Below are 25,815 nucleotides of genomic sequence, written 5' to 3'. Positions count from 1 at the left end.
CCCTAAAACATCAGGGTCTCAATAATTCCTTTAAAATATTTATAGAAGAGGAAGAAAGGGGAACTGCAGCTTCACCAAACAGTTCTTTAGTCAGAGCCACTTGTGAATTTCAAGAGGGAAACTATCCACTTTGTTATTAACATGTGGGAAAATAAACTGCCCACAGAAGATACCAGGGAACTTCTCCTCTTTTACCCAGAGGGGCAGCATGCACTTTCACCTCAGCTAGGCTTGTCCTGACCGCAAGCTCAGCCCCATTTGCTATGATTACATTTAACAACTCTGGCTCTTCTTGCCAGGAAAGGGCCTGAACTGGTCTGTTAGCCCCCAGAGCTAGCAGAAGGCTTGTCCCAGTAGAGGTGCCTGCAAGTCTTTTATAGCATTCACTTGATGCCAATCCTTTTTCTTGGTTGTGCTTTGTACTATAACATATATTCTCAAACTTTAAATTCCAGGGATAAAAATATTCCATTTTTCTTTTGTGTTTATGTAGCCTGAAGTGCCTATGCTCAAGGCAAATGCTTATCCCCATCAGGGTATAATCTCATCCTACCTATATTTTTTCACTCTCTAGCAAGTGCCACAGAATTGACAAGACCATAAGAAAGCTTTTCCGTGGTGCCCATAGGAGCAAACATTCACCACTGAAGAAGAGGAAGGGTTCTGTTTGATTATAGTCACCTGGTTTTCATATCCAAAAGCCTCTCTCCTTGTTCTCATCCCCAAACTCCATAAAATCTGGAAATATGAATTTGGCAACAATTCTTCAGAATTTCAAAAGATTTTAAAACTGGATTTTTTTTAGTTGCTGAATATTTCTTTTATAAGCGCTCACATTTTCTTATACTGTCATTGTTGTAAAATTTTGCATTAATATGTCAGATTTTTCATGAGAACCCGATATAGCTGCATTTCAATACATCCATGTCTCAGTCTCTTAAAGTGTCTGCTGGGGCCTAACTTTGAGATGTCTGAAAACTTTACTAGTCATTAACTCAACTAGTAAATGTTACCTGGTGGAAATTGAATGTGTTCCTTGGTGATAGAAGTGGTCTATTATTTCTGTGGAGACTTATCAGAGGCTCCTTTCCACAGATGAGCTGTGCCAGTCCTTACGTGGAAGCAAAACACAGCCGGCTCTCCTCCACAGAGACCTCTCAGTCACAGTCCTCCCATGAGGAATTTCGCCAGGAAGTGACTGGGAGCAGTGCGGTGTCCCCCATTCGCAAGACAGCCAGTCAGCGCCGCTCCTGGCAGGATTTAATTGAGACGCCCCTGACAAGCTCAGGATTACACTATCTTCAGACTCTGCCCCTGGAGGATTCTGTCTTCTCTGACTCCTCGGCCATCTCCCCAGAGCACAGGCGGCAGTCCACCCTTCCAACTCAGAAGTGCCACCTACAGGATCACTATGGGCCATACCCCTTAGCCGAGAGCGAGAGGATGCAAGTGTTAAATGGAAATGGGGGCAAGCCTCGAAGTTTTACTCTGCCTCGAGATAGCGGGTTCAACCATTGCTGTCTGAATGCGCCGGTTAGTGCCTGTGACCCGCAGGATGACGTGCAGCCCACAGAGGTGGAGGAAGAGGAGGAGGAGGAGGAGGAGGAGGAGGAAGGGGAGGCAGCAGGGGAAAACATAGGAGACAAAAGTAAGTATGTTGATGGAGATTCTTAGCCTGTGTACACCGAGTCCTAACCTTTTCAAACTTCTTATTTTAAGAAAATAGAATTTTGTTTCCTTTTTTTCTTAAAATAATGGTGTTGCTGCATAGGAAGTTAGGTATGCCTTGGTGTCCTACTTTCAGAACTTGAGTATCTTGGGGGAAAAGTGTTGAGTAAATCCCATGGCACTCAAAGCTAGAGCAAATAATTTTTTTCTCCAATTATCCATTTGCCTTTTAAGGTTAATGGTATTCATTTCTTTTTCTTCCTCCTCTTATCTACTTTCTTCTCACTTGCATGCATCATCCCTTTGGTCCACAGTCATTGCCCCTTGAGTTTGTGTTAAGAAACTGTAAATGCTTTAAGCAGGGTGTAGGCAGAACCTTAATTGAATAAGTGAATACACACACACACACACACACACACACACACACACCCCTTCCCTTTTCACTGTTAGAAGATTTAAAGGAAACATCTAAGAGTTTTTCCAAGAAGAAATTTCACATAGCATTTCTATCAACTCCAAATAGCCAAATTTGTTTCTAGAAACCAATTTGCCAAAAGCATCCATTTACTTTCTTGGTATGTATGTTGATTGCAAAATTCAGTTTATGTGAATCAACTCTAAGAGAGACAAGTCAATTAAGTAGCCCTCTGTCTTGTTGAGAATATGTTTACTAGTTATCAAGTTCTTTATCCAACATGCCATACCAAGCATCTCTTTATAACTAATTTGATACACCAGTCCAGAAACCCAGGCTAGTTTAAGGGAAAGCGTATAACTCAGTTATTTTACTTAGAAAGAAAATCTAGATCTGACTATAAATCCTGAATGTAAAATAAAAAAAGTATAGAAGAAATAGTGTAAAACTATTTGTATCTCTTTATTCAAAATGAAGTCAGGGCCAGTTAGTGCACATAACCTGAGCCAATGTTGATGAAACTGCAGTTACTGGTTTGGTCCCAGTAGGGCATTAGACTTCTCTTTTTAAAGGACCTAAACAGACTATATCCTTCAGCCTATTTTGGAGGTATAGGAGACTTTGATTACAGGACATATTAGTGTAAGTTCTTCATCCCAACTAGAAAAACAACTCAAAGCTCACAGGTTACCAGCAGGTCAGGAGCTTCATGTCAATGTCAAACTTGGCTCATTTAAAATGAGGGTCACTTTGAAGATTATTAACGAGAAAAGACAGTGGACCTCCTTTTATGGTATGGATCTTCATTGCATTATTTAATGGGAATTAAATTATATCTTCTACCATCAAAATATGAGTTACTTATAATAAAATTCATATGTTAAGTTTTCATGTGAATTATATTTTAGCCATAATCTCCATGAGGAACATTATAAAAATTATACGCTTAGTGCGGGAAAGGTAATTACCATCTATTACCTGCCAAGCCCTCCCACCATTCACATTTATTAGAGATTATGGAAGAGACTTGTGGAAGAAATATCTAGGAGCCATGTTAACAGGCCTCTAGTTCTGGCAAGCATGATAAAACGTTTTTAATATTATGATGATCACCAAAATTAATAAATTGTTTTCTAACATTTAACTAAAAATGAGTTAGAAACTTCATTTTGACTGTCATCCAGGTGCTACACAACTGCTATAACTAAGTATGTGAGGTTTATTCAGTATTCTGCAAACGTAGTGGGGAAAATACTCCATCACTGCCATTTTAAAATAAATTGAGTTGAAATTAGGCATAGCCCTCTGAAATAGAGAATTCTATTCAGAAAATATTCTATCATTGCCACAGGTAGAAGTGATTGATGCTGGGTTTTTTTCAATTAAGCTACTTAGCAGTTCCTCCTGGTCCTTGTGTAAGGGAGGACTAGAAAGGAGAAAGCATGTCCTAGGACCTGAAAGTAAAACCTGGGCACTGTGCTCGCGCTTCCTGCAGGGTCCAGTAGCCCACAGAGCATCTCTAGTTAGACGACTTGCAATTTTTTTTTCTTCTGGCATCTCTTTTTTGCTGTTTTGTTGACTGGATTTATTTTTAGCCATGTTAGATACACTCCTAAGTCTGTGGGTCTTTCCTTCAGGTTCCCAAATGAGTCAGGTGGGCAGTTATTCAGTACCTTCTGTCTTTTTCAGTGGGCTCTCTCTTTGTGGAATAATTGTGATAAGGCAGAACAGCCCTAAAAAGTGTGCCAGTAAATTTGGTATTGCCCATTTTGTCTTTACGGTTCGATATTGTGGGGCGGTTCATGCTATTTCAGTCTGATCTGCTTCACTAAAGGTGGCCGTGTACTATCTTTCAGGGCCCCATTTCTTTCAGGGCCCCATTTCTTTCTGGGTATTTTTCCATAAATCTTGCCACTTGATGTCTCGGTGTCCTCAAACCATACTCAGCAGAGTAGGACATTTCATTCTTGCCTAGAAGATGCTTCTTATTTAATGGAATGTATGCTTACCTTGCTAATGATGGTTTTTCTGCATTACTGTTTCTAATATTTAGGAGTGTGCAGTTTGATGGATGAACACTTCATTTGGGAAACATCAGCTCTAAAATCAGTGTTTTCCAAAGAATCTTTAAGGTCTAGTTAAGGGGTGTCGTGTTCATGACTGCCCTGGGTTGGCCATTAAGAGTAAGTATTCCAGGCTGCTTATTCAAATCAAGCTGCTTGGTGTTATGTCAACAAAGCAAAAATTATACACGGGAAAGAAGCTGTGGCTGTCCCATCAGCCTCAGACTTACAGCACACCCTCCAATACAGAGCACTCATGATGCTGCCACAGGGGTCAGCAGGCACCCGTGCTTGTTAGAACCAGAGTCCAACAGCAGTGTGTACTAACTTTCCTCCTGCTCGAAGCCAGCACTCGGCTTGACCTGCTAAAGTGAATTTGTACTAATCAAGTACAGACCTGCAGAGGAAGTAAGTTTCATGTCTCTAGCTCCAAACATTTTTCTCAGTTTGCCAAGAAATTAAAAATAGGAAGTGTCAGGCAAGTGGGCAGAAGGAGTAATAGAAGAAAATATGAAGCTATAGCCTATCTTCTGCTTTAAGGGTGAAGAATTATGTCATCAACCAAAGCTCTTTCTTATCATTTATATTTACCTCAATTTTATATAATATGATATATATTATATAGTGCTTATGAGTTTACAAAGCAGTCTAAGAAGCAACAGTTACCTAAATCCATGACCTAGATATTTTTTCAGTTTCCTTATATATGTGGAATTTGGCCCTGCTTATGAGGTATAAGTGTAGCTTTCTTTAGAACAAACTTCCATCTATGTTCTCATGGTTGAACTACCTTTTGTCTTATGTCTTATTTAACTGAGTCATACTGTGATTTTTCTCAGGCTGAACTCATTTTAGTCTAAAATGGATGATACTAAAAGTACACAGATGAGACCTGTCTTGTTTTCCTTTGACTGAAAAGTCAGCCTGCATATTAATTATCCTGACCTACTTCACTGGCATTTAGGAGAAGACAAGTAATTTCCTATTATCCCAATTAGCAGTTTTGAAGCTTACTGAGGTGTGGGCCTTCTAATACCTCAGTTAAATTAAATTATAAATTATGTCAGCCTATGCAACTTTCAAGGAGGTATAAATCATAAAAGTGTGGGACAAAATATAAAGATATACTTCATTCAGGAATCATCTGCCATAATACTAAAATAGTGTTTTGGTTAATGCAGCTTGAAGTCTGCTTGAAATAGTTCTCTTTTCTTTGCCATACTAGGCAATTTAGATGAGGTTTTCGAAAGCTTTATCATTTAATCCTGCTGATTTCCCTCTTGGCAGTTATATGAGTACTCTTTACTAGCTATCATTCTTGGTGCCTCCCTGTACTCAGTGAAGTTATAATGTGCTCTTTTTCATTGTCTTGGAGATAACCTACCAGTATTCTCACTTAATTTACACATTTATTAGCTTGGTCTTAGAAATCTAAAGCAAAATCTAAGCGTTTTTTTGGTGGGGAGGGGTGGATAAAATCTGTTACCTTGTAGCTATAATACATATCAGGTTATCTGGCTGAGATAATTATTGATGCTTTCAAAATGAGATCTGCTAAGAAATATATTTTAAAGTTATTTCTTAAAATCTAACATCCTTTGCACATCTTTGGTAACTTAGGAGCTGCACAAAATCTGCAGCTCGGTGGCCTAATATCTTAAATTATCTAGGCAAAGAGGCTAGATAATGACTACCAATATAGTGCAGAAGAAGATAGATTAATCCTCTTCAATCATTTTAAGGATCCTAGAGTAATTTCCTAAAGAGCTTCTAAAAGCCATGAATTCTATTTTTAAGAACATTCAGGTAGGAAAAGTGTGGGCAAGGGGAAGATATTACAGAATATGAAATTGTGTTCAAGGAAAAAAAGGAATAAGTTGAAATAAAAATATTGCAGCACTTTTTACTCTTTTATTTATTGGTAAGATAAATTATGCATAAACACAAAGAATTTGGAAGAGCATAATCATCAATAATATCTTAAATTATAGTTCAGTCTAAAGGGAATAGATAGAAAAGATATATAAGCAATGTAAATAAAAAGACATGCATTCAAGTCAGAGAAAGAATAACAGAACCTTAAATATGTCACTTTTGTGAAGTTTAAGGGCACCATTCTTGGCTGGTTATGTAACAAGTATATATAAAGAAAGAACACAGAAAAATCTAGAAAGTAGTAAACAAATATTCTCTTAATATCATATTGTCTGAAATTGAAGAAAACACTGTTAGGGAGACATAAAATCCTAAAGATTAGATATAAAGTAGAGTTTAGCTATAATTCTGATATTGGTTATAGGTTGGACTTTTAATCAGACCTCTCACGTTTTGCTTTTTTGTTTCTTGGTTTTTGGTTTTGGGGTTTTTTTTGCTTAAATAATGAGGAAAAGTTATTATCTTAATTTACAGGGAGTTCAGATGTGGGGTTGTTCTGGAGTGAATTTCGTGGTTCTGTCAGGACTCTCAGTTAACTTTTCTGTAATGCCAACAGCTCCAGGCATCACTTATAAGAAAGCATCCAAAGAGCTAAAGACCAGGCCCTATCTTCAGTCCTTTTTGTAAGATCAAGGAAAACTTTTCCTGGATCCCTCCAGCAGACTTACCCCCAGATTTCATTGGCCAAGGTTGCGTCACATGCCCATACCTAAATGGTAAGGGAAATGGAATGACTATGAATAGTTTAGACTAACCTTGATTTTAAGATCATAAAGAGAAGAAATGTACCCAACTGCTCGTCATTACTATCTACATGAGCCTCTCTACTATTATGTATGTTATGTCTTCAAATATATTTGTTCAGGCAGTGTTTCACTCTTTTAATATATATATATATGCAAACACATACCCCAGATCACATCACATCATTTAAAAGTCTTGGCACTAACGAAATGTTAGATATCTAAAAGGGGATAAATATTATATAACCCTGAAAATGTAGTAAGTTAGATATAATTACTGTTGACTTGTGAAATGAATAAGCATGTTTTCCTATAAACACTGTGTGATCAGAGCTTAGAATACAATCTCTGGAGACATTCCTCAGTTCAAATCCTTGCTTTGTCACTCTGCCACTTTCAAGTGAAATTATTGATCAAATTATTTAACACCTCTATACCTCAATGTCTTCATTGTTAAATCATGTGGTAACAGTACCTACCTTTTGAGGTTGTATGAGGATCAAATGAGGTAATGCCAGAAAGTATTTACTTTCCATATCTGACACACTCTTAAGTCTGTCCAATAAATGTTTTATAATTATGTAATTTATGTAGATTTGGATTTAGGCAAAGAGGGCAATTATAATATTTAAATAGTAAATTAGTCCTAGCAAAGCTCACTAAATAACATTTACCTGACTACATGACCTATCTGTTCAGTTCTAGCTATTTGGTAGACCATATGAATTGCTGTTTTTCGTAGGTCAAAATGATGAAATATCAGCAGTGTTATATATTTCAACATAATGTATTAGCTATGTTCTAGGAGATAAAATAGAAATGTCCCTCATTTCACATTCTTATCACTCACTACTCCTTTCTTTTGTGACTTTGGACATTTGGAAACTCAAAAGAAACCTTGTATTCCACATAGCAATAACCTTATATATATTTACTGAAATATATATTTATAGAACTTGCCATTCAGGTCTCAGTTCAAATATTTTCCCCTCAGAGTATCCTACCCTGACAACCCAGTCTGACCCAGAAGCCCCCTCCCAACCACCACTATCACCATTCATCTTATGGTATGTTACTTAGTTTTATACTCTTAACAGCTTTATCACTATGAGTATAATATCAAATATTGTCACTAATTTATTTTCCATCTCTACCCACCAGAATATAAGTTTCTTAAGAGCAGGGATTTTATTCCTGTCTTGTACACCCAGTGCCTAAAACAGTATATGGCCCATAGTGAGCCGGACACTATTGGATGAATGAAAAATAAGTGAATGAATGAGTGAGTGAATGAATAAATAATAGCTAACCCCTTTTGTCACCATTCTTTCCATTTTATTGTATAATAGTTAAAGCTAAAGTTATTGTTTTATCCATTGTGTGACATAAAACAGGAATCAAAACATTTTGGGTGTTTTGTAAAGGGAAGGACAGGACTGCATGTGTTCAGCATACCCTCTTCATGCTGGGTACCACAGAGGTGGGATGCTTTAATAACTAGAATTACTGCTCTTTGTATTATGACTCATTTGTAGTCACCCTCTCTATTGTTGAAACCATACCCTTTCTGCTTTACTCTCATTTCAAAGGTGAAGGCCACAAGAATATGACATGTGCGATAACCAGTTCCTTGTTAGAAACCAGGTCTTCCAGCACCCCTAGGCAGTTGTTTTTCTTGCCAAAATCTGCTGGCTCTGGAAGAAAGGCTGACTCAAGTCACTACCACTGCTTGGTTCACAGCCCTGGATCTCACTTGGCCGTCGCCCATCACCTAGCTTCATCCTGATTCGTTTGTAAAACATGTTGAAATTACAACGTGTACTTTAGCGAATAACCAATAGCCCCGCGTCAGCCAGGAAAATAACTCAGGAGTATTAATAAGTAATGAAGCCAGATTTAAATGGCAGAAGAATGAATTCTAGATGCTACAGGGTCACACAGTAGAAGATGTGGTCAGATAAGAATTAAAGCTCACATAAAAGGATGACAGCCCCTCACCAGTATAGGTAAGACTAGTTATGATTTACAGTTTGTTTTACCAAGAAAGATGATTAGGTTTAGCCACACTGTTACTTGATACTATTTTCACACATCAAAAAAGCAAACCACTTTTCTTCACATCATTCATAGTGTATTGTCAGTTTCTCAGTGGAGTACTTTCTAGCTTATGTTATGAGAACCTATCCTAAGTTCTATCTCCTTTTACCTTGGTCACCCTTGCCCAGAGAGGGCTGAAAGTCACAAATGCCTCCTTTTTTTCCCTCTACGTATGAAATCTACCTCCTATAGTTACCAACTATAGGAAGATGGTAAGTTAAGACGTAATGGGATTGTACCATAAAACATACCTTGAGAGTTTTTAAATTTCCCTCTGTGTTTTTCTTTTGTTGTTTAATTGAAAAGTAATAACGTGCTTATTGCTAAATAAATAAACAAATAATTAAGTAAAACAATGATGAAAGCAAAAAACAATCCTCTCTCTATCTTATTCTCCAGAGGTAACTTCTATTAAAAGTTAAGGTTTTAAAATTTAATTCTGGGCCGGCTCCGTGGCTTAGCGGTTAAGTGCGCGCGCTCTGATGCTGGCGGCCCGGGTTCGGATCCCGGGCGCGCCCCAAGGCACCACTTCTCCGTCCAGCGTGAGGCCGAGTCCCACGTACAGCAACTAGAAGGATGTGAACCTATGACATACAACTATCTGCTGGGGCTTTGGGGGGAAAGAAATGAATAAATAAAATCTTTAAAAAAAAAAAAAAAAAAAAAAAAAAATAAAATTTAATTCTTGTATGAATTTGATTTCTTCATACATCTTTTGCCTGTAACTCAATGTGAGTAGGGAGGTAAGGTATGGTTTAGTTGGTTTTCAGTTAGAGTTTTTCCTCTGAAATTTTTTTGATGTGACCTTAGTTTATACTACAAGCAAGTCTCGTGAGATAACTTACACACCACCTCAGAACCCAGCCCCAATCCCAGCATGTTATCACTCTAGAAAATGCAGCAGTTACCTGTTGACCTTTTCAAAAATGGTGAAGGAGAGATGTGAGAAAAAAGAAACACGCACATCCATACTCATATATCAGAAGCTTCTTGCTTACCTGCCTAATGCCTTGGTGCCATATGACTTTTGCCCAGCCTTCTTTATGAAGGTCTTCCAATAATGTCAGCTTATCCCAGATCTCTGTGATGAAGACAGCTAAGCCAGAGCCAGCTAGCTAAAAAACATAGCAAGTTTAGCCTTCAAAAGCCAGAATGCGGAATTCAGAGATGGGCTTCAGAATCACTGAGTGTGGTGGTCAGAGTTTACTTGTGGCTTTTGGCTTCAAGTTATAAAACACTGAACCTTCTACTAAACCGTCTCTCTTACTTATTTTTTTCAGTGTTCTCACTAGTCCATTCTCCTGGCCTCTCAGACTTTCTTATGTTTAGCTGTGAGCACATCTTAGCCCTAATATTTGGTCTTAATAGTTCAATCGATTATACTCTGAAATTTTTAGTATGTCATCAATTAAGGAAAAAGTGCCCATTACTATATGTTTTAAGTGCAAAAGCAACAGTTGGTCAAAAAATATTTTAAAATTTAAATCTCATACTTGAGAACCTCTAGAAAGTTGTTGTCTCAGGAATGTAATATGACAATTTCTTATATATTTGTTTCTATTACAAACATAAAGTATGCCATAAATCAACTTTTGGGGTTATTTCATAGAAATTATAGAATACTTGAAAATAAGAGTGACAGTTATTAAACTCTGATTCATTTCAGAGCTACAAATTCTTGACCATTCTTAGTCATGGATTCCCTAACGTCTCAATATCTAGACTTAGCCTAGTAAAATTAGTTTAGATATTAATCTATGTTCAGTATAATATTATATTGGCCATAATATTATACTGACATAACATACTGACCATAGCTTAATATTTCTTTGATGATTGAGAAGACGCTTCCTAATTTTATAATACAACTAATGAAATTTGATTATCAGAAAAACCTATTAATATTAGCAGAGTATCAAATACAGAAAATTATACTGTATTTTGAATGTCTATTTTAGGGAAATTTGAACCTTAACATTTTAAACAGTTTTTCACTTTCTTCCACATTTATAATCTCTAGTCTTCTGTGATTTTGAATCTGATATTTTTATTGTGCTATTTATCTTTTGATAAATCATCTGTAGAATATGTGGACTTAATGCCTAAGATATATTCATTTATGATCTCCAAATTTTCTCATCCGTGAATTTATTGGTTCCTTTAGCTATATTTTTTCCTTAAATTTTTGTTGTTGTTGTTGTTGGCATAATTTAGAGTCTATTCTGTAACTTATGAAATGGATATTTTAAAGCATTCATTCACTTGAGGATTCTTGGTGAGAGAAAATAGCCCATAACTTCAATGTCACTAAACTTAAACTTTATATCTTTTTTCCCCTAGCATCTCTGCTGTTTTCTCCTTGTTCTTTTACAATGCCAACACACAGGGGTTTTCATGCCTTTTCTAAAAAGAACAGGGAGGAGGGACACCTTGGAATCAGTGTGGCTTTAATACAAGCCTTCTGCCAACTCTGGCAGTAAGCACCACCCTTCCCTTTGTACTCTGTTGTCTTCACACCCTATGTAGTTGCTGGGCAGCCATCTCTTGATTTAGAATCCTGGGTTCTAAGTCTCATGATGATCTTTTATTAACCTAATTAGAAGGATTCTGCCTCAGCACTAGAGGTAGGAAAGATGTTTACCATTCCAAAAATAATTCTGTACAAGTGCTGAATATCTTTGCTGAATAATTAAGTGAAAAGTTGAGCTTAACTTTGAATGCTTCTTTAAATGTATAACACTTTTGTGTGTGTGTGTGTGTGTAACTGTGAGTGGTTTCTCTCTGGTAAATACTATAGAACCCACTTAAAATGCTTTATATTAAGGTAAAGAATTCATTTAATAGATAAATAGTTTTTTATTGGAGTAGGTATATAACATGTGCCACGCTATATGTAAATATGCATAATAATTAGCCACTTCACCATAGAACTTAGAGTTTTAAATATTCTCTCTCCCACCTAATACAGAAATACCTTTTTATGTATTTGATAAATTGTTATTGAGACTCTGCTTGAATATTTTAGGGACTCAAAGCTTATTGCCCTCAAAGTCAGGGCATTCCATGTAGGACAGCTCTAGTTAAAAACTTCTTTCTTGTATTGATACAAAACTACTCATTCTGGATCTTGACATTGCAAATTAGAAAAATACAGAGCAAGTATTTGAAAGGCTGACATGTGGAAGAGAGATAAGATAGTCTTTGAAGTTCAAGAGGACATAATAGGTGGGAAGGTACAGTGAGGCTGATTTTAGATTGATATGAGGGAGAACATTCCAGTGATTGCATTTGCCCATGTGTGGAATAACTGGTCTTGTCAGTTTAGTGACATCCCCATTACAGAGTGTTTAAGAAGGGGCTAAATAACCAGCTACCAGTCAGGGCTTCCCAAGCTAGCTGGACAGTTGAACCTGATGACTTCTTCCATCTCAAGGTTTTATGGTTCTCTTCAGCTTAATGGCCTCGCCTTTGCTGTCACCATAGTGCCCTGCACATTGTACATGTCTAGAACTATACAGTAGAATTGTGTTATCAAACATAATTTGTTGTCTCATCTCTGAGCTGAATGCATATAATCACCTTAAATTTATGCCTATGACATGAGTTCTACATAACTCACTATCCTGGTTACCCTCATCTGTACACCTTCTTTTTAGTGTCCCAATGCCAAATGTATTAGAACTATCACCGTGATCTAGACACCATACTTTTGTTGACATGATTACAATTAGTTTTAACCTGCTCACTGTTGGCTCATATATAATGCTTTAATGTTACCAAGTCGTAAATAGCATCCCACACTTACTTATTTTTTAACCTAAATGCAACTATTTATATTTATTTCTGTTAAAGTTTTAACTTTGAAGTTTCACCCAGTAGTATTCAATCCTCTTAAGAAAGTTTGGAATCTCAGTTTTATTATCGATGATATTAATCATCCCTCCTATTGTTGAATAACCCTCCAACATTCTAAGCATTCTTGCTATGTTTTTAACTGCTTCGTTGATTAAGGAAAGAACATTTTTAAAGAAAACATTTTAAAGAAGAAAGGAGCAAAGACAGAGCTTTACAGCATTCAATCTGAAACTTTATATGTTAATTTCATTCAATCATTCAAAGTCCTTATTTGGATCCACCTGATAGTAATATCATTCAGTCCATATTACAGTACTTTATTCATAAGGATATCATGCAGAATTTCATCATATGCAAGACACACTGCCCTTGGCTTTCCTCTTGTCTCCCAACCTAGAGATACTGTCTGGGAAAAAAAGCCAATTTAAAATGCTTCACTTTTATTGAATCCATGTTGGTCCTTCAGTTGAAATTAAAAACTGAAACTCCTCCCAATCATAGTCTATTCTAAAACTTTGCCATGTATCTATATCGGGTTTATCACTGCTTTCTCTGTAGAACCCATGCTGAGTTTTGTTTGTTTGGATAAGAGAACTCTCTCTTGACGCAGTAAGTCTCAAGGCATACTGACAGTGGCCCTAACGTAATTTCCAAAAAGTTTATTCAATTCCTAAGATTATTCTACTAGTTCAAAGAAACCACAAAGTGGGTCTTAGTAGTCCCTTATCTCAAGAAGCATTTCTTTTTTAATTTCCTAGTGTGAAGACTTTTCTCTTTGCAGGAAAAGCCTAAAATATCTATGAAGCCATATGCTTCTATTTTCTTTTGTCATTCATTTTTTCTTAAAAAAATTTTTTTTTTAAAAAAGCTCTTTCTATCTTCAGGTTTTTCACAAGTTTCTGCTAAACATTTGCCTTCCTGACACTCTTCTTCTGAGCAATTGGTATTATTTTCTGCTTGTTCATTTCTAGAAGCCTCTTCTATTTTTTATAGAAATCCTCCTTAAACTAAAGCTTTTTCTAAGGAATCTCCTTGTAATTACCTTGACTTCAGCTGCATCTCCTTTCCCTCTCGCATTGGGACAGTTTATGTTTGTATTACCAGAATTTCATTTTTTTAAACTACTGATCCTTGAAAAATTTGTCTGTCTAAAGTTTTAAAATCATATTTCTTGTCATCTAGGGTCCATATCACCTATGTTTTCTCTCCTCACCACTAGAAAAACAAGAACAAAAAACAAAATTACAGTTTCTTTTTGTCCCCTTCACATCTAGAGTGCCAAGTTCTTCCCTGTTGTTCAGTGTTAGATTCCAAATAGATTTTGCTCAATACTTTATATTTTTGAGACACAAAATTATCACATTTTTAATGCATACAGTAATTACTTCCATGTATTAATCTTATTTTAATGCATTAAATCTTATAGTTAGTATATTAGTGACAAGCAAAAAATATTGGAGCTCAGGTTATATCGTTTTGTATTTTTTCATCTTCAGAAGGTTTCATAGAAACTGACCCACCAGCTTTTATTCTGCAAATAATTGGAAAACAGGAGCTATAAAAATTAGGTGACTTCATTAGGACAGTTTGCAAGATTTTTAATCCTTTGTTCTTACATGCTTTAGTCAATACCAGAATGTGCCTGGATAGAGTATTAGAACCATACAGACCTTGGCCACTTACAGAATCTAGTACAAGTAAGGAAATAAGAATACCAAAGATTTCTAGTAACTTATGTTTTTTAGACTGGAGTCCTATCGCTGATCAGCCATATTCCTTGGTCAATTGCATTCAGTGGTTTCTAAAAATTATCATTTCTACATTGTAACTCAACTCACATCCCCTACAAATTATAACTTTCATATTAAAGAAACAAGTTGCATTCAGACCTCTTCATGTTAAGCCCTTTTATATAAAATAATAATGTCTTGGTAGTAAAAAACTGTACTACCAATTTCTGCTCCAAAAAGCTTATGGGGTGACATTTTAGTATTTCTGTTTATTAGATTATCTTACCATAATATTTCTAGTCCTAGATATGTGCTGCCTGTCTGAGAGACAAAGATATTTCTTGAAGGTGATCTCTTTTATTATAATTTTTAGAGAATACATGGTAAGACTTCATAATGTATGATTTAATGAAAAGTAGTGTTGAGCTATGTTGTCCATGTTCCTTGAGATTTTCACACATAGCCAGTGATATACCTCTCCCATCTGAATAATTAACATAGCTGATGGTAAAAATAAACAAATAAACAAACAAACTAGATTTAGCCCTTCAAAAATTACTTGCCTATAGTTCTCTGAGCATGTGTGTATTAAACAAGGTTTATAGCATGTACTTCATTGTCATGGAACCAAGACTAAATAAATAGTAAAACTATTTGGGGGGTTTGTAGCTTACAAAATACTGCATACTGTTGGAAGAAGAAAGAGAGAGATGTCCAAAAATTGGTTTCTGATCAATTTTAATATGGAAAATAAAAAAGAGAATGGAATAACTATTCTTCTATAATTCCAGCTAAAATTTAGCAATTCCACCTATTATTTTGAGCGGTTAGTTTATAAATGACTTTCAGGTTTTTAGACTTTAATAAATACACCCAAACAATGACAATGAGACAGCCAAATTACATGAATGACTCACTGTTTAAGCATCAAAATATTTCCACTGGTGGCATCCAATCACAGTCTTCAGTTTCTGAAATGTGTAAGGAAGTCCTATGCATTACTGATATTCAGAACTATCTTTTTAGTATATTGAGATGATTGACAATAAACTTGGAGCTTTAAGCCAGTTAATAAACTATTTTTACAAAATACAAAGCTATTCTCTTTCACTCTGTCTTAAGTTTAAAAAAAAAAAAGAAAAAGAAGGAAAAAAGACTTAATGCAGTTTGTTTTACTTGACAATCAAAAGCCTGCTAAGCAGGGCTTGGTTATCATCCCAAAGGTGAATCATAAAAGCAGTCATAAACTGGATGTTTTTAACAGGTCGTGTGGCTGACCAATGACTAAAAACTCAAGAACATTGTATTAGTATTTGTTATTGAGTTTAGTGGAGTTAAAATGATGAGAATTGTGCCTATGAAGTTATAATTCTTATGACTAAAGAATAGGAGCAATCTGGAATCCTTTTCTGATATGAAAGAGAATAGGCTGCCCTTAAGTTTTCTGTCATGACTTGTTCCATTGCTTTCCAAGTTAAGTAGAATTATGATGTATTAATTTATCTACCTAACCAAACTTTTATTCTATTTATTGCTCGGCTTCTAAAATCAGAGCTTGTCTTAGATTGCAGATATCTGACATGCTTGTGTATTACCCTCAACAGCTCATAATTCAGGTGGTTATTACCCAATTAAATTAAATGAAAGTGTAAGTGATATAAGCCATTAGGTTTGAGAAAGGTAGAAAACTAATTCCTATGTTATAATTGTCTCTAACGAGATGACTGAATCTTTAGAAAAGCCACTTAATTGATCCGGTGATATTATAAGAAGTCAGATATTTTTAGTGATTGGAGAATGCTTATTTAGAATTAAAACGATCTCAACTCGGTTTTCAAAAAAGATTATTAAAATAAAAGCATGTTATATTCTAAAAGTTAAAAAGTAATGAACAAATGGGTAAATCATTCAAATCTTTGAGTAAATTTTGGCCACTCTTTTTCTGTTAGATTTTCAATATTTTATAGAAATACAGAGATGAATAGATATATAATATGGCATTTTAAAGTGTTAAAACAGTAACTTGCGATTATGTCATATGGTATCTATTTTGCCCGATCCATGTGGTACAGAAACCTAGCCATTCACAGTCTTCCTAAAGCACTAAGTTTTGGACATAGCAATAAACCCATATCAAGCAATTTGGCTGTAACCCCTTCCAACATCTCCCCAAGGTAGCAAGGTGTAAGACTTTTTGCCGTAGTTCCTTCTAATCAGCCTCTGTCACACAGGATCTTTAGAGAGTGTATGTATAGGCTATATTTATAATTAAAAACTCATCCTGAGTCTTAGTAAGATTTTGACTCACCTCGTCTACTCCTGATATGAATGACATGTAAATAACTTGACAATCTAGGTCATCCAAGGAAAAAACCCTTTAGCAGTGGTTAGACTATCACTTCATATAAGGTCTGAATCATTCTTCCTTGCCATAGCAGTGCCATAAATAGCATTCTTTGACCTCAGTGACCTATCTTCCTAAGGTTCCCCCCTCTGCCACAAGTTCACATCAAAGACTTGAAGTAGATCTTCCTACTAAAATTGAAAATCTAGTGAGGTAAAGCATTTTGGTGGTCTACTGGTTAAGATTGGGTGCTCTCACTGCTGTGGCCCAGGTTCATTTCCCGCTCAGGGAACCACACCACCCATCTGTCGGTTGTCATACTGTGGTGGCTGCATGTTACTGTGATGCTGAAAGCTATGCCACTGGTATTTCAAATACCAGCAGGGTTACCCATGGTGAGCAGGTTTCAGTGGAGCTTCCAGACTAAAACAGACTAGGTAGAAAGACCTGGCCACCTTCTTCTGAAAAAATTGGCCATAAAAACCCTATCAATAGCAGCGAAACATTGTCTGATATAGCATCAGAAAGTGAGAGGATGGTGCAAAAAGACTGGGCAGGGTTCCACTCTGCTGGACACAGGGTCGATAGGAGCCAGAATTGACTCGATGGCACTAACAGCAACAAAGGATTTTACCCAGTTGTTTAATAGAACTACAGTGTTCAGTTTGCACCTCATATACTTAGACATTAAATTAAAATGTATTTTAGTGATTTAATTCAATTCAAGTAATGTTTATGGAGCAGCCACAATGTCCTGAGTACCCACTCTGCTAAGTGCTGGGAAAACAATGATTAAAAAAAGCACAGAATCAATGTTGTCATCTAATGGGAGAGAAAAACATCCAAATGTAACAATACAGCATCTTAAGTGTTTTAAAAGATGAACATGTTAAGTTCTACGAAAGCACTTAAGAGGTCTTGATTATTTCTACCTTGTGAAATCAGACAAGACCTCACAGAGGATGGGACATTTAAGCTGGGTGAGTAATATTTCATCAGGAGGAGAAGAAAAGGGGGTTACATTCTCTGTGGTAAAAAATAGCACCAGCAAGGGCAGAAATGAAGAAAAAGAGTAATTTAGAGAAATATGGTATATAATATAGATTAGTAGAGATGAGACAAAAAAATTATCCTGGAACTAAATTATGAAGGTCCTGGTATTCCATGCCCGGAAGTTTGGATTATATCCCAAAAAACATGATGGAGAGCCCTTGAAGATTGCAGTGGGAAGCTGACATAATCAGATGTAAGTTTCAGAAAGGTCACTCTGATGGCAATGTAGAAGATGTATTGGTATAGGGCCAGCCCCGGTGGCCTAGTGGTTAAGTTCGGCATGCTCCGCTTTGGCGGCCCAGGTTCGGATCCTGGGCACAGACCTACACCATTCGTCTGTTAATGGCCGTGCTGTGGCGGCGGCTCACATAAAAGATAAAAAGAGGAAGATTGGCAACGGATGTTAGCTCGGGGCAAATCTTCCTCAGCAAAAAAAAAAAAAAATATATGTATTGGTGTAGGAGAATGTAAGTGATACAGAGACCAGTTAGAAAACTATTCCAACAGTCCAGATGAGAGATATATCCCCTCTGCACATGTGGAGGCAAAAAGTGATCTGCTCAAAGGAAGATCCACAGGTAGAGAAGTAGGGCTTGAAGAGTCTAATGGAAGCTTGGAACACCCCCAGTGGGGAATTGGAAATTGAGCTAACCAAGCACTATTAAGAGGTCTGCCAAGTACTCCTGAATGACCAAAAGTCAGAAAACAAATTTAGAATGGTGCCAATCAGCATAGATATACAACTTTCTCTAGCAATCCTCAGTGGCCATGCACGAGTAAGAAAGCAGATGGCTGATTACTGGAAAGTGTATGGGTAGTGCATATCCAAGAGGGTGAGGGAATTGAGTCTAGTCAGAGTGGTCCAGATTGGATAACGAAGTGAATTCAGGAGGAGGCTGTGTGTTCTTGATAAGATCAAAGATTAGACATAGTGGAAGAGATAGAAGGAGAGGAAGCTGTAATCCAGGAGAGCTGTAATACTTCAGAAGTGATGTGCTTCACCATGCTGACAAGCTCAAATGTGTGATGTTTTTTGGATTTGACAGCAAGAATCCAACACAGAGGGCACTTATGTTAAAACAACTCCAATATTCCTCTCTTATTTTTGCATCTTGAAGGAAAAAAAAAACTTTGGAACACTTTGCCATATTAATGTGTACAGTAAGCTATTTAATGGCAACAGGGAGGGCCGGCCCCGTGGCTTAGCGGTTAAGTGCGCACGCTCCGCTGCTGGCAGCCCGGGTTCGGATCCCGGGCGCGCACCGACGCACTGCTTCTCAGGCCATGCTGAGGCCGCGTCCCACGTACAGCAACTAGAAGGATTTGCATCTATGACATACAGCTATCTACTGGGGCTTTGGGGGAAAAAATAAATAAAAATAAGACATTTAATGGCAAGAGGGAAACACTCACTGATGTGGGAAATAAATCCCATCAATATTAATATGATTCATTACATATTTCAATTGTTTAGTGAAATATATTCAATGAGCATAATGTGAATTATAAGAAAGTGAAAATTGAAGATGTTACTTCTTGCTACCTCCATTCTAAAGTAAATCTCAACTCATTTTAGTCAGGTTTACAGCACCATTAACTGGTCAGTCTTTGAAAAAAATAATTTTAAATATGATCCCAAGGACATTCTGAATGGAATGATTGAATTATATGTATTTGTCCTTTTACTTTTTATTGTTGTCTCAGGAAAACTCTTTATCTTTCCTATAGACTATACCTGTCCGTTGAATGAAAGACATTTTAGTGATTTATCTTTTCTCTAAAGATATGCTACATAGTGTGGACTTGAAATGTGATCCACAAAGCCACGCATGCCCATAAATCTGAATCTTTCATTCTTTTCCTGTGTAGAAATAGAATATATTTTTCCACTTGGAAAAAATAACTAAAATAGAACTGCCTTCCCTAAAGTAAAGGTAACACATCTATAGTATAGTGTATTTTGTTTAAATCTTATAGGTTTATTGAACGCATTAATCTACCAAAAATAATAGTTAACATTTTTTAGTGAGGGCTAACTATTCTAGGGCACTATTCTAAGGTCCTTGCTTAATATAACTCATTTAATCCTCACAACAACCCTAAGAGGTAAATACGTACTGTTATTATCCCCTTCTTCTAGATGAGGAAACTGAGTTTAAGTAACATAAGCCAGGACTCCGCACTAGTTAATAGCAGATCTGAGATTTGGACTAAGACATTCTGCCAGCAGAGTGAGTGCTCTCAACCACATATTGCCCCTCAGGTCTATCATTTTAATTCAGATTAAAATTTATCAAAATGTTTCCCTTTTTTGTATATATATATTAGACCTATATAGAAGAAACTAAAATTTTTAGGTTTTATTATAGCAGGTCAAGATCACCATTCGTATGCTCCATCAAGTAAAGCAAAAACTTGCACACTAATTTAGATTTTATTACCAAAAATTGTAATTAGTACACTTTCCAATTATAACCAATTGGTGTACCATGATATGTATAAACAGTGAAATAATTCTACCACTTGAGTCAAAACTCTTTCTTAGTATTTTAAACTTTGACATGATTACTTTTATGGCTAATTTGTGCCAAGTTAATATTGGGATATTAAACAAAAACTACTTCCCAAGGATTAAGTCTTGAGACCAGTTTGAAAAGTATTTTATGTAATGGCCAAAGATATTATTTCAGTTTTTCCTTCCAAGTTCTACTTGATCCATCTTCTTAGAAACAATCCAAATCTTTCTGCATTTTTTTTTATATCAGGTAAAGGATTTATTTATTTATTTGTTTGTTTATTTAATCTTGGGAGCGTTGAGGGGAGGTAGAAAAGCAATAGACTTAGGAGTAAAATTGGGAGATGCTACTGATCTTCCCTGTTCCTACTCACAGGTGCCAAATCTGATGTATTGTGTTACTGTGTTTTCTCTCGTGATAAAACATTACTTCCTAGCACCTCTTACAAATCTGGAAAGTCAATTCGTGTGCCCTGAAAGGAACCAGTAAGGAATGCAACATTCACACTTGCATCTGTTTCCAACTTCTAATTTCTCATTTGTAGTGTGCAGTATGTAGTATAAAATGAAAATTCATTACCAAAGTTAACTCCAGTGGAATTCTCACATTTTCTGCATCTTCTTTCAAAATATTACATGTAAAAGCACTTTATAAGTGGAAAGCAAAATGCAAATGTTAGTATCATAATCCTTGTTATTACTAAGCTAACAGGCTAAGTTGATTTGCCTTCAGAACGTATACACTAAATTGAAGAAGAGTAAAAGTTTGTCTGGGCTCTTTCTTAGAACTTTTTAAAGAGGAATACTAATTAGATTATATGATATTTTGTAAAAACAACAATGCCTCTATAACTCCTAGATCCTATTTAAGAAAACCAAATTCAGAACTAGTGAATAAATTATTACTTTTAACCCATATGTTCTGGCTTTTGATTTGACATTTCGGTAGTAATTGATGTGGGTATCTGTAACCCACCTTTCTTAGCAGATTGCCATGGCAACTCCTGAGGTAAGGTTCACTGGAGCTTCAGGCTTTGTTGATGCTGAATACAGAAGCTGCATTTGGTTTCAGCTTGTCAGTTTCTATGGGGAGCGATGTACCAAAGTTCTTTCCACTTCCCAGGCTGACTTTTTCATCACCATGGAGACCAGATCTGCCTACACAACTAAGATCTGAAACCATTCCTAGTATGGCTAAAACTAAGGCCTTGGGAAGCAAGGCCTTCTATAATTAAAATGTATTGTTTTGTTAAAGAAGAGTTCCTGCTTCTGCTTTTGAAGTATTTATTGATTTTCCACAAAGAGAAAACAGGCTTTCTAGTGCTGCGCTGAAGATTTACAATAAGGAGAAAGAAAATGTCATCATGACATTTTCCTTGGTCAGGTTCTGGTTTTATGTATATTTATGGTGTGTATTCTGTATAGTCACTTACTATGGAGTAATGTTTCCTTTCAAATTAGGTGACAGTTTTCCTAAATAGTAGTAAACACATTTAATGTACACTTCATGGTGGTCTTAAAATGCTTTTAATTTTAGTTTGGGATTGTCTCAAGTTGTTTCTAAATCCTATATCGGGGTCTTTTAGATTAGTTCTGCACTTGCTAACAATAAAGTCAGTATGAGAAAAGTTATTCTAGAACCTCGATCATAGCTGTACATGGACTTAACAAGAAAGGATTGGTGTAATTTACCACTGTAAATCCAGTTACAGCACATCCAGATAGAGCTGATGAAGTATCTATGTAAGATCATGCACCCCAGTACAACTGTATTCTAATGTGTTTTTTTTTTATTGTGGTAGTAATGTGTTTATTTATACACACACACTCATATCACAAAAAGTGCCAAAAGTTCTGCAGAGTTCTTTGATGATCACATTTGCTGTGGAGATACTATTTACACCATAGCTGCTGTCATTGTTGCTTTCTCACCCAAGTGGCACCAGTCAGGAGATGGTAAGGAACTCTTAAGTGGAGATTGAGAATCCTAAATTCACCCCTTGATTTGCATATCCTTACAAATTCACATCTCTAGTTTGATGGTTGTGTTTTTGCACCCTCTAGAAGGCAGCATGGTCCTTGTTTAATATAAAATCACTAAATAGGAATTCCAAAAAAGCCTGACTTCAATGAAATATGGAATTGTCCTTAATTTTTAAAAGATATTATGAATAAGGTACCACCATAAAGGTGCTGTAAATTAATTAATTTACAACTGGAAAACAAATTTATTAGTATAATTGGATTTTTTTTTATTTGTTCACTAACAGGAAGTTAGCAATTCATTGCTATATTTGAATACAAATTAAGTTGTATGATACAGAGAACCTTCTGACATTTCAAACATTTTGCAAAAGGAGCTCTCACCCTAATGAAGTCCCTGTCTGATTCTAGTTTTCTGTAATTACACTGGTGAGTGTGAAATTCAACATGTGATGCTAAATGTTAAGCATAGATATAGCTGCAAACCTTTTGCAGTAGCTGTCAAGTCATTTGTATTTTCCCATACGAACACTGAGAGTCAGCATATCTCTAACTCTTTAGTAAAACTTACTTTCTTTAAAAGGGCAATGCTATATAATTTTGTCAGGAGGAAAATAAATGAAACTCATATATAATAGGGCATTTAAAAAAAAAACAGATTCTTCGTATGTTCTTAGACTCTATAGTTTTCCATCCTAAATGCAAGATGAGTTTGCTCGTCCAAAACGTTAATAACCAATAATTTCCAGGACAAGTAAGATTGAGTATGAATATTCATTATTCTATCTTCTGAATTTTTAGCCAAGATGGATGTTTGTGCTAATTTGTTTACATCCATGCTATATTTCTAACAAACATGATTTTATAGTGATTTTTACCAAAATAATTTTTTTCTTATTATATACACAATACATTTTTTGAATGTCTAAAAATATAAAAACTTGAATATCAGAATATACAGATGACTTTAACAATGGCAATTTATGAGAATATTCCATGATGTAAATAAATATAGATTAAAAAATAAGAGAGGATATGAAACTGTTATTAAGGTGAGAAATTAGATTTATAACAGATTTGAGGTAAAGAAAAATATGAATTCTGATAGCTAACTGTCAAGATACAATTTTAGGTTCTTACAAACATCTCTTGAATTTTCTTTTTACCTTTCTTGGAACTTGCTTTGCTGGGAAAGGTTATTTTTGGTTGTCCTTATTGCTAAGAAATTCAGTTGGCATTGTTCCCCAAAGCAGGGTTGTTAATGAGCAAATGATCCCAAATGTCAGGCTGGTATGCCAAGGAGGTTAGTAATAAGGCATTAACATTTAGAAGTTATTGAAGCGGGAAAATCAATATTGCAATTTTTTGTAATATTGTAAGCTCAGTCAGAAAAAGGAAGCAGAAGTCCACTTCAAGCTTCTACATTCATAAACAGTGTTATAGCCTGAGAGGAAATGTCTTTAAATTTTTAGCATAAGAAGCACTCCTTTTCTTACTCTACTCACAACCCACACATGTGCACCCACGCACCCATTGTTGTACTCTTGTTGAAAAGAATTTAGTATTTTACTCACTTTTGCAGATCAGTACCACTTTTTCCCTTCATTTAGCCTGGAGGTATATCATACTAGAACTGATACTGAATGATATTCTTAAAAGAAAAAAAAAGTAATTCCACCAAAATCAAGATGGCAGTACTTTGAGGATAGTATATGAATTTAGTGGAAATAACAATAGGGTGGACTCTATTGTTATTCACAAAAGTTCACATAGATCTATGTTACTGTTAATTTGAAATATATATATATATATACATCTTCATTTATTGTAGATCAAATTTTTAAGAATTAGAAAGTTGTGCCATTGATTATCTACTTACTAAAGAAGCTGGTCAGTAAAAACACAACTTGCATAGCATCAGAATTTACCGACCACAGATCAAGTTAGCTGATCAGCAACTTGGCAAAGGATGTAAGGGCAAAGTCCTTTGTTTACTTTAAGTAGGTTCTGATGGAGTGAACATACTAAACGTATCTTTACAACCCCAACTCCCTAGGTACAGATACCCTTACCTGTTATTCCACCATAATGTCCAATTTGGAGAATTCAAGTCAAGTGTGATGGGCGAATTTAAATAGGTTGGGTTACAGAAGTATAATCAGTATTCTGAAGACATTTTTAGCACCCAATCACATAAGTGGATCAAGGTTCAGATGAGATTGGAACTGCTTTTTAGAGTGCTTATCAGATAGGAACCAGAATGTTCTAGTAGGGTTGGAAGGACCAAAGAAGAACCCATTGAGAGAAATAGGCAAGAAAACAATTGAGTTGTAGTTGGTCTCAATTTGCCTTTTCATTTTGGCAGACCAGACACAGTCACAGATGAAATGTGTCATGTGTAATTTACTTGTTCACCCCATTGGCAGTTCTCATCTCTGAGTTACTTCACACCAATTATCATCCAGACTGAACATGATCTATTTAATTACATCCTTTTAATATAACCCTGTAAGGTGGTGGTAGAGGTTGGAAATTCTCATAAATTAAAAATATGCGTTGTTTATCTTTGAAGTATTGGGAGGGGTAAAAAAAAGTCTACTTCCTGTAGTGAGTTCATGTCTCAGACTTCAGCTATGTTATCTCTGTAGCTGTTTCATCTGGAAATGAAAATTTTAAAGAGATTAAACTGACAAAACACAAATTAACAGGAGAAAAGGCATATAACTTTTAGTCTATGTTAATTTAATTTTTATGTGCACAGAGCCCTTCATAGAAAAGAGGTGAAGACCCAAAGAAGTTATCAGACCTGTGGGCTTATATACCATTTTAACAAAGGGTGATAAATTGTGGACAAGTAACAAGACAAATGAGGGATTTGGGCTTTTAGGGTGGTAAATTGTGAAAATGTAAATATATGGGGGAAACTAACAGAAGATAAGGGTTATTTTAGTAAGGTTTGTTTGTGCAGACCCATCTCCATGCCAGCTTTATGTCTCCAGTGATGAGGGTTGTTCTCTTCCTATAATGGGATTGGAGAGGGGAAACACCTTCACAAAGGGAAATTTATGTCTTGCTTTTAGGCAGATAGGAGGATGGCAAAGAGATCTTTCTACATCAAGTATTTTTATTTTCTATTCCAAATATATCAATTAAAATTAACATATCCATATAATATATATTATTAATGTAATTACATATAATATACATTATTAGGATAATTGTATAATTACATTATAGTCATATAATTGAGTCTGTATATATGTATGTGTATATACAGTCATGTACCGCATAACAACGTTTGGGTCAATGACAGACCACACATACAACAGTGGTCCCATAATATTAGTACCATATAGCCTAGGTGTGTAGTAGGCTATACCATCTATGTTTGTGTAAGTACACTCTATGATGTAT

At 35.8% G+C, this 25,815-nt stretch overlaps 1 protein-coding gene across 4 annotated transcripts in view; it reads left to right on the top strand.

Annotated features, from left to right (window-relative positions):
- CNKSR2 (connector enhancer of kinase suppressor of Ras 2) overlaps window positions 1–25,815 on the top strand; it is a 251,073-nt gene that overhangs the window by 208,124 nt on the left and 17,134 nt on the right. For all 4 annotated transcript variants that reach the window (XM_087427479.1, XM_004435189.3, XM_004435188.3 and 1 more), the window contains one exon: window positions 1,096–1,648. In XM_087427479.1, coding sequence (XP_087283605.1) covers window positions 1,096–1,648 — 553 coding nt within the window. The remainder of the gene's footprint in view (window positions 1–1,095; window positions 1,649–25,815) is intronic.

This window comes from Ceratotherium simum, chromosome X (assembly GCF_057802395.1).
Source record: "Ceratotherium simum simum isolate JZ-2026a chromosome X, ASM5780239v1, whole genome shotgun sequence".
Lineage (NCBI taxonomy): Eukaryota > Metazoa > Chordata > Mammalia > Perissodactyla > Rhinocerotidae > Ceratotherium > Ceratotherium simum.
This window is presented reverse-complemented; position numbering and strand designations above follow the sequence as displayed.